Source organism: Crotalus tigris, unplaced genomic scaffold, assembly GCF_016545835.1.
Source record: "Crotalus tigris isolate CLP2741 ecotype Arizona unplaced genomic scaffold, ASM1654583v1 scf7180000017674.1595824, whole genome shotgun sequence".
NCBI lineage: Eukaryota > Metazoa > Chordata > Lepidosauria > Squamata > Viperidae > Crotalus > Crotalus tigris.
The window spans coordinates 128,224-142,339 of record NW_024096559.1 but is presented as its reverse complement, the minus strand read 5'-3'; the positions used below and the strand labels follow the sequence as shown (position 1 = coordinate 142,339).

General features: G+C 42.4%; 1 protein-coding gene across 3 annotated transcripts in view; it reads left to right on the top strand.

Annotated features, from left to right (window-relative positions):
* Positions 1-11,651, top strand: part of LOC120305447 (aquaporin-6-like) — a 37,121-nt gene extending 25,470 nt beyond the window's left edge. For 2 of the 3 annotated variants that reach the window (XM_039337311.1, XM_039337310.1), the window contains 3 exons: positions 6,104-6,262; positions 7,449-7,529; positions 10,575-11,651. In XM_039337311.1, the coding sequence (XP_039193245.1) occupies positions 6,104-6,262; positions 7,449-7,529; positions 10,575-10,772 (438 nt within the window). In that variant the 3' untranslated portion in view covers positions 10,773-11,651. The remainder of the gene's footprint in view (positions 1-6,103; positions 6,263-7,448; positions 7,530-10,574) is intronic. The other variant, XM_039337312.1, reaches the window with a different exon arrangement.
* The last annotated feature ends 2,465 nt before the right edge of the window (positions 11,652-14,116 follow it).

The following is a 14,116-nucleotide window of genomic DNA, read 5'->3' as shown; positions in this document are numbered from 1 at the left end:
ACATAATGGATAGATGGTAAGGCAAGGACAAGGAAGACTCAAGGCTGATCTGGACAACGTGTTTGCCTCAACGTGTTTGTCCTTACTGTTTTTTTTTAAGTGACTGGAAAGCATGTTATTGTCTTCTACTCACTAACGGCCTACTGGGAAATTAACCTCCACCCATCTTTTTCTGCTTGATAGCAAGGGTAATTTCCCTCTACTTCGTTGTCTAGTTTGTCTACTGTACTTTGTTGCATTGCAGGAGAACCTCTCCAATTATGCACTGAGTTACTGGTTCATTTTGAACAACACAATATCCCTCAACCTCTTTGCACGGTGGTTTTGTAAATGCAGGAAATGTGGAATTGATCTTCAACAAATAAATGAGCAGATCAGAAGTTGGAATTTTGCAGCAGGATCTTGTTAGGTTATAGTTCAGCAACATCTAGAATTATCGGGTTCTGAGTTGACAAGGTGGGAGGTGCACTATTTAACAAGTGAAAGAGTGGATCAAAGAGGGCAGTTCTGGGGGAGGGAAGTAGAGCTAAATGTCATTATATCCATGTATTAGGAATGAACCCTTATAAGCTCTCCCATGCTTATAGAGAGGGAAAGAGACTAGCAGAAAAGGAGCCCAGAGAATGCAGAGATTAACCTTTACTGGAAATAGATTGATGGATTATGTGCCACCAGGTCTTTGTTAACTCTTAGCAACCACATGGATAGATTTTCTCCATGATGATTTGTCCCTAACCTGGTCTTTCAACTCTTCCAACAAAAACAGTGAGGGTTGTCAGATTTACAGTACAGTGTAATCAGAAGTGAGGAACTTGGTCTGGGAGCCTCCTGCAGCTCTGGAAGTAGCCCGGATTACATGGGAAGGATAGAGTCTCTTTCCAGTTGCACTTAACTATGGCATCAACATCATGTTTTTTGTATTGTGCAGCCTTCTTTAAGAGGATATGCCTGTGATGTTGCTTTCAGCACTAGCTGGTGAGTGAAATAGGCTTAAATCAACCTTAGCTAATCAATCTAATCTAATCTAATCAACTAATTAAGGAAAAAGTAATCAACTAATTAACTAATCAAGGAGAGAACCAACCTAGAACCAATGAGACATTTTCTGACAATTAAAACAATTAATTAGTAGAGCGACTTGTCTCCAGAAATTGTGGGTGCTGTAGCCCTGGAGGTTTTTAAGACGAGATTGGACAGCCATTTGTCTGAAATAGTATAGGGTTTCCTGTTTCAGCAGAGGGTTAGACAAGACTACCAAGGTCCCTTCCCATTCTGTTCTTCTGTTCTGTTAACTGTACTGGTGTTAAATTAGTGTTCCCCCCCTTAAGCTGGCAACATACAATAGCAGCCACAAGGTAGGTAAACATCAGTTTGGATTCTCCACCCACTACTGTACATTTTATCTAGCACCATGCTGCTATTGCACCAGTATTGGCTGATGGTGCTCTACTGTTCAGCAGTAGGCTGTAAATGCTTTAACTCTGACTGGTTTAGCACAAGCTGAAGTGCTGAAATAGTAAAATGATAAGGTCCCATATTGCATGTGCCTAATCAGGACAACATAATTGAGCAATAAATCACAACAGGATAGGGATTGACAATGAGCGCAGCCATTATTTCTTTTCTGTGGATTTAAGAAAGGCTGGGGAATGCCTGGTTGCCATAGTGGGGAAAGTCCCAGAATCAGCTGTACGAAAGGCAGCAACAAAGGCAAACACACTAAGCCACTGAGATTTCTATATTTGGACAATGATTAGTCAGTATCCATCATTTAATACCTTCCCCCCACTTCAATATTTTGTTTCCTTATACCTAAGGAGCTTCTGATAAACTATGATGATCTAATTTGGTATATGCTGGGAAACACCCAGCCAAAAGGGAGGAGGGATCAAAGAAGGAATTAGCCTTGAGTTGTTGCACAGATGTAAGAGATCCGGGACTGACACCCCCCCTTCCCCAAGCTCCAAGGAATCTTATCTATCTGTTCCTAAGCAGTCTGGGGAAATTCCTGTATTATAGGCAGAATACAGCAAAGGAGCCTGAACTATACACACGTGGATCTGGTCACTTGTGCCTGACATTTTGTGTGATAATGTACTTTGAGGTAACAGCAAATCTGAAAAATCTGAAATGCTAATGAAAAACCAGCACTGATGCCCTCTCTGCATAAACATTGCTTAACTGAGAAGGTAGAAAACAATGGTCTTTCCTTTCCAATATATTGCAAGACATTATTCAGAATCAAACTCTCTCTGCACACTGATTTGTATTTCCTAATATATAGGCTTCATACACACATTACATAGTCATTTTATTCAACAGAGCACAGCTGGCTCCGTTCATATACTTTCTCAAGCCAAAACCAAACCAATTGCCTTTTGCCTTAATGCAGATTTCAGTAAGTGTTTTACTCTCCTACAAAAGTAAGCTTGCGACTCTAACACAAATTATTAAATGCTCCAAGGCTGACTTTTCCTTGTTCCTTGGAGTGCCGAGTAGTAATAAAACCTTTTTAATGGTGAAATGCAGGCAGTTTTATTCCTAACACCTCACAAGGTTTTGCCTTCTTCCCCAAATCTCATGTGATTTGGGCATTCAAGCTCAAAATTCTGTCAGATTTAACATTTTGCAGAAATAAATATGAAAACCAATTTCTCACAAGATTTCACCTATTTTTACAGTTTGTGTATTTGTGCGTTTTGGGATGTCATGAATGCTGTGCTGCCAATCCCTGGTTTAGTGGCCATTAAAATCAGCTACATGGTCTAACCATAGTTATCTTGCTTACTATGTACCTAAGCCTATATTCCCATCCATTTTTCCTTCAACGTATTTTTGGAAGTGTTTTTTTGTGTGTAAAAAATACAATAAATATATTTCGTTTAAGGAAACTTAAATCCTGCAACCTGCAGGCTGCACAAAGACGGATGACCACTAGATGATGGCAAAAGATCTGAAATTTCAATGCTGACATCTAGTGGCCCTCAGATTTTGCACCCTAGACTAGATAACTAATTTTTGGGGTGCTTGCAGAAATCAGGATTTTATTTACCAATAATGGAAAAGTAAACACTGTAATAAAAGATGGATGAAAATCCTAGACCAGGGGTAGGCAACCTTGGCTCTTGTATGACTTGTGGACTTCAACTCCCAGAATTCCTGAGTCAGCCATGCTGAGGGGAAAGGGAGAGGTTTCCAAGCTGAGCCATGCCAGTTGTGACTGGTCTCTGTTCAGATAGTGCCCCATTACACACATGACCACACACTGGGATCATCCCCAAGGCAATTTCTTTTTTTTTTTAAACAAATTTTATTGGTTTTTAAGATCTTAATACAAAGTGCTCAAGACACACTGCGGTACTGGGGTAATCAAAAAAATCCAAAAAATAAGTCATATATCAGTAACTCAATCAATACATCAATTATTCCCTCTCTATTTCCCTCAAATAGCTTATATATTTAAAATAGTCTATTTCTAATTTAATTTACTATTAATCCTAAACCTGTTTTTATGCAATTACAATACCATAATCAAATTTAACTGTAAGTACACACATTATCAGTTCAGGTATCCCTTCCAGATATATCCTAATTCTTTAATTTCATCATAAATCTTGTTTATTCCTTCTTCCACTAATATCTCCCAACTGATAAAATATTAATCTATCCTATACATATCTAGCTAAACAAAATACTATCACCCTTAAATCATTTGAATTCGTTAAACAAAGTTCTAATTTTGTCCAATTAATTATAAAACCTAATAATATCATATTATCAAACAAAACTAGAACATCTCTTCATTTTTCTTCATTCCATTATATAATAATTTTCATACAAATAAATTACTGAAGAACTTAATCCTTAAATCAATCCATAGTTCTAAAATGCCTTATATCCAATATATATAAAACTTTAAATTTCTCTTTTCAGTCTTATTCTAGGCTTTTTTTCCTGCCAAACTGGTTTCCATAGCAACACTTCCCTTTCATCCGATAAGTCTCTCTTTATTGCTTGTGATGCCACTTGCGGCAATAATAAGCTTCTTGTCCTCTGGATTGGAGCTCCATTTCTCTTATTCTTGAAACCTCGTTGTTTTGAAGGTTCAAATCTCAGTCTTTGCTTTTTCCGATCCTCGAAAATATAAGTAAGATGCTTATAGGGTGAAATAAGTTCCTCTGTATCCTCAATACAGTCATCTTTTAGTGTATTTTGATGTGTAGAATAGTCAAGTGTAGTCTGAAAGTCACTTTTCAAATTTAAAGAAGAATCTCTGGTTCTTAGTTCTGTGGTATTCTCTTTCCTTGTAACAAATTCCTCTTTAATTTCCCTTAATTCCTCTTCTGGTATGTTTTGGTATGTAGAATAAACAGTTGTAGTCTGGAAGTCAGTTTGAATGTTTGGGGTAGAATTAACTCTTCGTTCTGTAATAATCCCTTTCCTTATAGCACAAAAGGGGCAAAAAGGGTCTCACCCGGATCCTCCACAGTGGGTCTAAGATCACTGAGCTGTAATTGTGACTTCGGCTGGTGCAGCAGGATAATCAGCCATCTTGCAGGATGATTGTTGCTCTGTCGGCCCTAAGGAAATAGCTGGGGCCACGGGAGAAGCTGCTGCTCTCCCACAGTCACCAGCAAGCTCCTTCTCGGTGGTCACCCCTCCAGGGTGACATTCGACCCACTAGGGGGTCTACTGATGCAGAAAACCCGGCCGGACTGGAGACGAGTCCCCAGATGCAACCAGCATCGCTGCGTACCAGAACAGGAAGTCCCTCCAAGGCAATTTCTGATCCACTGAACCGCCCAATGGTTAAGCCCTAGCCTGTACAACTTTTTTATGAGCTCATTAGGGGAACTGTATCAAATGTCTTGCTAAAATCAAGATAAGCTATGTCCACAGCACCCCCTTTGTCCAAAACATTTGTGACATGGATTAAAAAAATAGTCAGATTAGTCATCCCGCTTCTGATAAGCAAAGTCAATGGAAGAGCTGGCAGGAAGCCTCAAATTGCAGTCATCAGATGTTGCCCTTAGTGACGGTGACAGATTCGCTTCAGAACCGCAGTGGCATTGACATAAGCTGAGCATGGCGACGTGATGTTTCACTTAATGCCCGTGTCATTTAACAGCAGAGTTGGCTGGTCCCAATTGCGGTCGATAATGGAAGAATACCCATAGAAAGGCAATATGCACCACGCCAAAAAAAAAAAAAAAAGGGCAGGACTAAAATTGCATGCTACCATCTTAATTATTTTTTTTTTAAACCTCTTCTCTGTAGACACGGCTGCACCCAGGGATTGGCAAGAAAAGCAGAAGAGATGGTCTTTGAGCACAGCAGAAGGGCTCTCTGCTTTTCTGGTCTCGAGAGACAAACCACCCTGAAAACTGGAGGAATGTGACCACAGCAGGACTCTGCCTTAGTATGATGCGCTTCAGATGAAGCAGGCAGCAGCCATTTGCCAGAAGCTGGAAAACATCAGTTTATAACTAAAAAAAAAAAAAAAAAAGGAGGAAAGTTTAGAGTCTTTTTCAGCTGATCAGGGATGACTGCTGACTTCCCTAATTGGAGAAATATAAAAGGCAGCTGTTAAAGTCAAACTTTTTTTCCATCTGGAGCCACCTTCACAAAATTTATGTCCTTCAGGGTTTTCCCCATAAATGTTGAAGTAGGAAAGAATCCTCAATGTGTTTGAATAAAAGGGATTCTGACAAGCAAAGTCAGCGCAAGAGCTGGCAGGAGGTCTCAAGTTGCAGTCATCGGATGTCGCTCTTAGTGGTGGTAACAAAGTGCTCTGATTTAACTTTAGGGCAGGGGTAGGCAACCTTGGCTCTTTTCTGACTCGTGGACTTCAACTCCCAGAATTCCTGAGCCAGCATGGCTCAGCTTGGAAACCTCTCCCTTTCCCCTCAGCATGACTGGCTCAGGAATTCTGGGAGTTGAAGTCCACGAGTCATAAAAGAGCCAAGGTTGCCTACCCTGCTTTAGGGGATCCTGCACTCACGTAACCTAAAACCTATATAATAATCTTTTTTCCCCCCAGGCAGAAAAGATGTCAGCTGTAGAGTTAAAATCTCCTTCACCGTGATTTCCTTCTCTGCTCTAGGTGAACGTCAATATTTCAGCTGGACAAGCTGTTGCAGTTGAGCTCATCTTGACCCTACAGTTGGTTCTGTGCTACTTTGCATCCACAGATACACAGCGTAGTACGGGCTCCCCCGCTGTCATCATCGGAGTCTCGGTTGCCCTGGGCCATTTGGTAGGGGTGAGTAAATTAAAAGGTGCTGGGAAAGATAAGCACAAAAGTGAGCCTACCAGAACTGGCTGATGATTACTTGAGAGTGGAAAACCCACATCTGGGAGTCCTAAGCAAGACAGGTTTTGTTTTATTTATTTTTTTAAATGCTAGAAGCAAGCTTTTAAAATGATAGAGAGCGCTCTTCGGAGGGAATAGGCATTCAAAGCAAAGTAAAAATCAATGTTAGAAATAAAAGACAGAATACACCCAAGCCAGCATTAGCCAGATAAAGCTGAGAACTTTTAAAAACCAGGACAAAAGGAATAATGTAACAGATATTGTTTTAATTACCTTGTAAATAACATGAGCACAGTGCAGGGGCTGGGTTCTTGGCTGCAAACTTTGCCCATGTATAATGTAAAAATGTCAGGGGTGTTTTGGAGGAGCATTGACTAGCAGATCCTACGGTGACCAACATTCTAAGCTTTTACAACAGTGTTCATAGATAACCCTGCTACAGTGGGTGGTGTGATGCACACCTTTGGTAAATGTTTTACCCAGACAATAGCATGCCTCTAGTAAAAGAGACATTTTAGAGAAAAGAACAATAGTAGTGGCTGCTTGAACCAAACAACTCCAGTCTTCAACATCAGGTGTAAGACTAGAAAGCTACACAAGTATTTTCCTCCAGTGTCTTGTTCTATGTGGATTCCATCCCAACACTGTAGTACAGGTAGTCCTCAACTTACAACAGTTCATTTAGTGACCGTTCAAACTTACAACGGCACTGAAAAAAGTGACATGACTGTTTTTTCAAAATTACGACCTTTGCAGCATCCCCATGGTCATGTGATCAGAATTCAGATGGTTCATACTTATGACGGTTGCAGTGTCCCAAGGTCATGTGATCGCCTGACAAGCAAAATCAATGGGGAAGCCAGATTCCAGGTTACTAACCAATCAGCTGCCGTGATTCACTTAGCAACTGTGGCAGAAAGGTTGTAAAATGGGGCAAAACTCACTTAACAAATGTCTCATTTAAGAACAGAAATTTTGGGCTCAATTGTGGTCATAAGTCGAGGACTATCTGTAGTTGTTTGGACTATAGTGAGATAGAAAAAAACTTTTGATGGAAGTGCAACGTTGAAACAGAGAATGGGAACTCCACAAGAGCTGTCTTTCCTAATGCTTTCTTCCAATTCCCCGTTTCTAGCATTACTACACTAGATGCTCCATGAATCCAGCCAGATCCTTTGGTCCTGCTGTCATAACTGGGAATTTTCTTCAGCAGTGGGTAAAACTCTCTTCTTTCTGTATCCTCATCCCCCATTATTCCAGGGTAGGTGGAAGAAAAGTGGGGTAAAGAATTATCCAATTGGTCAGACCCTGAAAGTCTGTATATCAGTAGGATTTAATTGTATGCACTATGAGCCCAAAGAGCAACTGGACTGGTCTGGGATTATTAAAAAACAAAAAATGAGCATTCTGTACTACAGGTCCACAAGCTTCTTTGCACCTCCCACAGAGCGCTGCTTTATTTTCTGTAGCCATCTGTAAGGACTTGCTGGCAGGCATTTTAGGGAAGCCTACCATGGGATTTTAAGTAGCAAGGCCACGATGCTTCTCAGAGCTACTTTCCACAAAAGTTTGTTATGGATTAGGACTTTGTTTAGACATCTTAACTCTAGCTCAGTCTGGCAACAACTGCATTTTAAAGCTGGGAGATAAGGCCATCTTCTGGTTGCATAAGGCAGACCAGTTTGGTCTCACCCAGTTCCTAAGTTTAAAATCAGAGGAGGCAACAGCCTTGCCGTTGGCATAAATAGCTTCGGTTGTTGGCATGAAGAGTAGGGGTAACCAGCTGTGGGCCACAGAATTCCAGATTTTCCCTAAATGGCAGCAAAGAGATACAAAACTCTTTGCTGCTCTCTGGTGGTGGTCTATGTGGTTGCTAGCTGTAAAAAAAAAAAAAAAACGATGGCACATGGTCAAGTGATTGTTTTTTTAAAAAAATATCCTTACTCCCTAGAGCAGTAGCCCCCAACCTTTTGGGCACCAGGGACCGGTTCCATGAAGACAGGTTTTCCTGCAGACTGCAGGGGGTGTAGTTTTGCATGCTACCTGATCATGCAGATGGGGCCCGGTGCTGGTCCATGGACAGGGCGTTGGGGACCCCTGCCCTAGAGCAGCTAGAAATGGCCTCTTTCTTACTCCTGGAGGCTTGGTGCCCTACTGAAGACAGGAGTCATGCCTAGAACATTTCCATCAGAGGACACAAACCCTGACATTTTGTCTTAGGCCAGGTTCACCTCCTTTCAAACCACGGCACTGGAGCTGCCTAAGAAATGTTGCTGCTTGAGTCAGAAATGGGATGGTCTATATCTCTCCCACCCCTCCCATTCCGAATGCAAACACTAACTGGATTAGCAGTGATTTTTTTTTTCTTCAGTATTAACAGTGAAGCCCTACCGTCTTTTCAAGCAATAGGCTGGCTCTGTTCTTTTAATTTTCCCTTCCTAGCCTTTTCCCCCTAAGTCAGGGGTAGGCAACCTTGGCTCTTTTATGACTGGTGGACTTCAACTCCCAGAATTCCTGAGCCAGCCATGCTGAGGGGAAAGGGAGAGGTTTCCAAGCTGAGCCATACTGGCTCAGGAATTCTGGGAGTTGAAGTCCACGAGTCATAAAAGAGCCAAGGTTGCCTACCCCTGGCCTAGGTGATGACTGCCTTTTGCTTAATGGCAGAGCCGGCTGGGAATAACATCAGCTTGCCAGGGTTCTAGTTGCAGATGTGGTTATTCACAGAAGTTTCTGACCTTGGAAGTTTCCAGGAAGGGGTGACTTAAGATGGAAAATGTAAGGACAGAACTAAGTAGAGAGAGAAGTTGTAGATCTAACTTCCTTTATTTTCTTGTTATCTCCTTTCATTTTAACCTGGATAGTAGCTTAGGGCTTTAAAGCAAGCCCTTCCCGCTTTGCATATCCAGCTCTCCTTAAAGGAGCTTAAAGCTGAATTCAGTCAGCAGGGATTTAAATTTAGCTTCCCCCAGTTAAAGCTTGTGCTCCATTTGCTACTGAATTCTGACTTTGGGAAATCAGCAGGAATGGGAGTTTGAAAATTTCATGAGTTTGATCTTGCCTAGAAGACACAGTCCATCTAGAGCAGGGGTTCTCAACCTTGGCAACTTTAAGACTTGTGGACTTCAATTCCCAGAATTCCTCAGCCAGCAAAGCTGGCTGAGGAATTCTGGGAGTTGAAGTCCACAAGTCTTAAAGTTGCCAAGGCTGAGAACCCCTGATCTAGAGCAGTGTTTCTCAAATGTGTGCAACTTTAAGTTCTGTGGACTTCAATGTGGCTGGCTGGAAGAGTCTGGGATTGAAATCCACACATTTTAAAGTTGCTAAGTTTGAGAAATAGTCTAGAGATCACTGTATCATGCACTGGGTTTTGTTTTTTTATTTTGCTTTGTTTTCACTTAGTGGTGAATTTCAAGTCCTCGTGTGAAAATCTTTGGTATACTTCAGTATTTTGCTGAAAGGGTTCATAAAACCGGGCATTCCATTTTTGCCTGCCCTTTACACAGTCCGTCTTATCCTAGTTTATATCTGTCTTTAGATATGGTAAGCTGTCTACCTCTGATACACAGCTATCTCACTCATGTGGATTGGTAGTCAGTTCTACACAGCGATGGGATTCAGCTGGTTCACACCACTTTGGCAGAACCGGTAGCTAACTTTTTGTTGCCCAGGCCCAGAGTGGACTTCCGGAAGTGCCATCCACACAGACAATCGGTTGTTCACATATTTAAATCCCACCACTGGTTCTACAGCAGCTTTCAACAGAAGATGTCACAACATTGGAAGAGATGGATTGATTCATATTGTAGGATATAACAGTCCTGATCATGAATGTCTACAGATCATAGTCAAAAAAGTCAAAACAGCAGTCACAATGGTGATGGAAACTCTCTCCAGTTTTTGTATGTATTGCGTATGTGGTGCACATAAAAAAATTAGGCAAAGCTTCATTCACCATTGTTGCCACTATCTTAACTTTTCTGACCATGCCTTGTGGGCAGCTGCGATCCTGGTTGTAGATGATAAAGGCTGTCATGATTTAGGTCCTGATTCCAAGGCAGAGAAAAGGAACTAAATCTTGGAAAATCATGAGAGAAACTAATGTGATCTAGCAACTTAGGTTCAATTCATTTCAGTTGGACTTCTAAAGATGTGCAGCTTCTTTGGTTCAGAGATCCTGACCTTGGGTCAAATAGGGTTGTACTTTAGGTCAATTGGTGACAAGTTGTCATTGTCCTAACTTATCTCTGATCTTTCTTTATAGATCTTCTGGGTGGGCCCCTTAATTGGTGCCATCTTGGCATCTGTCCTTTACAACTTTGTTATTTACTATGACCCTAAGCCCTTCAGCCAGAGACTGTCCATTCTCAAAGGCAGCTATGATGGAGAAGAGCTGAAGACACAGGAGGAGACTCATCAGAAGGAATCATTGTCATTGCCCAGTCTGGCACATAGATTGTAGCTTCTGTGGACAGGAACTTTGGGATGGTCTCAGCAAGAGATGGATCTGTGGATGGTGATCCCAGAGCTGAAGAAGTTTGTTAGATGAGAAGTGAAATGTCTTCAAAGAAAAACAAGAAAGTCCAATCGCCTCTTGAAAAAGTACCTTTGGGACAACCATGATCTGGAGGACTGAGAATCTCCATAGGCGTGATCCCATAACCAGCCAGTAGAGGGCTCCAGGTTCCTTTCCTCTGAAGTCTTGACTTGCCGTGTGGATTTTGCTACATTTGCAGCAAGAGGCGCCTTGTGATTGGAAGCGGCCATGTGGGTATCTTAAGCACTCTATTCAGGAAAAGGGCTGCTTTCAACATAAAGCAAATATGAACTTGACAGCTATGAACTGCAGTGCCAAAGGAGTGGCTGGCTTGAGGTTTAAACCTGTCTTTTTCTAGGCGGATTTTTTTTTTTTCAGAGGATAAGCAAAAGTTACTTGGATAAATAAGCCTGGATGCTAGTTGGATCCTTAGCTGACAAATGAACCATTTCACCAACGCTGTGTCTCATGCAGTATATATCACCCCAAGAGCACGCTGCATAAAATTAGGCTGCCTTCACTGCTGGGAAACAAGGAGCAAGGAGGCAGGGGCAGGATCTTGACCGGTGAACTTTTCTTGTCATCGAGAAGTTTCTCTGGGCTTCTCAGGATCCCTATCCTGCACTTCCAGACGAGGTTTTTCCCTCAATGGAAAAATGTCACCCCATCAAAGCTGGCAAGGAGTTGCTGCCTAGCGTAGACTTTTAGCAGTCCAAAACATACAGATAGTCCTCAGCTTATGACCAAAATTTCTATAGTTAAGTGAGACATTTGTTAAGTGAATTTGGCCCCATTTTATGACTTTTCTTGCCACAGTTGTTAAGGGAATCATTGCTGTTGATCAGTTAGTAACCTGGTTGTTAAGTGAATCTGGCTGACCCATTGACTTTGCTTGTCAGAAGGTCACAAAAGGGGATCACATGACCCTCTAGGACACAGCAACCATTATAAATGTGAACCAGTTGCCGAGTGTCTGAATTTTGATCATGTGGCCATGAGGGATGCTGCAAAGGTTGTAACTTTAAAAAATGGTCGCGAGTCACATTTTTCAGTGCTGTTGTAACTTTGAAGGGTCACTAAATGAACTGTTGTTAGTCGAGGACCAACATGAAAACTGAATCCCTTGGTAGGGTTGTCTCCAACCTCCAGCCCTGGAGAATTTTGAACATGGTCCTGGGTCTTAACCCAAGTTGCCATTAAATTCTCAGCTGGATTATTATAGAAAGAAAATATTAGCTAGACAGTGAATAATCACACCCACTTTGCTGATTTCATTCAAATTGAATGAAATCTACATTTCTTTTGTGGGAGGACCTGTCCTACCAGCAGTGAGCATGTGCTAAACTTAGACTGAATGAAAGGTTTTACCTCTCCTCTCCCACCACGCAATAAAAAATAGAAAAGTCACCTCAAACTTTACTTATTTATCAAATGCAGTGGTGGGATTCAGCCAGTTTGCACCACTTCGGCAGAACCGGTAGCTAATTTTCTGCTGCCCAGGCCCAAAATGGACTCCCGGAAGCGGCATCCACACAGAGAACCGGTTGTTCCCATATTTGAATCCCACCCCTGTATAGCTGCCCGTTTGACCAAAAGCAACTGGGTAGTATGCAACAGCCAAATGAAACAACAAATATAGAAATAACAGAAATATAGGTATAATGATCCACATTCAAAGATAAATATTTAAAAAAATAAACACATAAGCCTCAGGCGAAGGTGGCATAAGAATGGCCTCTCAGCAATGGAACCATCAAAACGTATCTCCAGTTCCTTGGGAGCCTCAGGCCTAATTATATAACGAGGTTCTTGAGAGGCTTCTGGAATGCAGGTAGTCCTTGATTTATGACCGCATTGGAACCCAAAATTCCCAGTTGTTAAATACGTTTTGCCCTGTTTTATGACCTTTTTGCCACAGCTGAGCGAATCATTGCAGTTTCTTAAGTGACTCGTGTGACCGTTAAGTGAATCTGGCTTCCCCCTCATTGACTTTGCTTTTCAGAAGCCGGCTGGGGAAGTTGCAAATGGTGATCACATGACCCTGGGACAATGCGACTGTCATAAATATATGGCAGTTGTCAAGTGACCGAATTTTCATCTCGCGACAATGGGGATGTTGCAATGGTCTTGCGGAAAAACAGCCATAAGTCACTTGTTTTTCAGTGCCATTGTAACTTTGAACAGTCACTAAACAAATGGCTGTAAGTCGAGGTCTACCTGTGTCAAAAGGGATGCATCCAACCTAATCTCGAGTTAAGAATGTTCTGTAAAGCAGGTGCCATGGGTGTTCTGTCCCAGCCTACGTGAGTCCTTGTTAAGCTCACAAGGAGAAACCCCTCTTCCAACAAGCAGGCTGGAACCGCCAGAAAAAAACAATCCCCTTTTATTATTCACAGACCTGAGTCAATGTCCAAGGCAAACAAACACAGTTCATAGAAACTTGATTCCTCAACCAGCACCTCCCACACTTTGCCTTTTATTACACAGCCAAGGCATGGCTTCCTAATGCCTTCTTCTTTGCCTTTGGAGCCGCCTCATTGCATTCCTCTGTCCTACTCTCTTTTCTTGCCAGCGTTTACATGCATCCTGAATAGCTCCCAACTGTGAATCACCACTGTCCAACTCAGCCTCCCAGCACAGCTGTGTCTCAGCCTGAGCGTGAGTAGAGGGGCAAGGCTCCTCGTCAGACTGTAAGTCTTGAAACTCCTCAGAGCCTTCCTCTGACTCTGATGTCCCTCCAGGCCCCTCCTCCTCCTCCTCCTCCTCCTCTGATTTCTCTGACTCAGCTGCCGGGTCCACTGCCTGGCGAGGAATCACAACACTGGGGTTCACCATCCCTAGCTGCTGGTATTCACAGTGGACGCTTTCAGCCAGATCTCATGCAATGGGTTGTTGTAACCGGTGAGAGGCGGTCCCTCAGCCAGTCTGTTCCCATGCCATGAAGGGCTTCAAGGTTAAAACCAGCTTGAATTGTACATAGAAGCAAACTGGCAACCAATGCAACTCACTGAGTCGAGGAGTGACATGCACTATCCTAGGAGCAGACGTAATTGCCTGTACCACTGCATTCTATACCATTTGAAGCTTCTGGGTACTCTTCAAGGGCAGCCCATGAAGAGCAAATTGCAGTAGTCCAATCTGGAGACAACTTGCTCATGAGTGACTAAGCAGAGTCTGATGATCCAGGAACAGGTGCAACTGGCACATAAGACGAAGCTACCTCTTAGCCACCACCACTTGAGCTCAACTCCGGGCGGATTATAATTCCC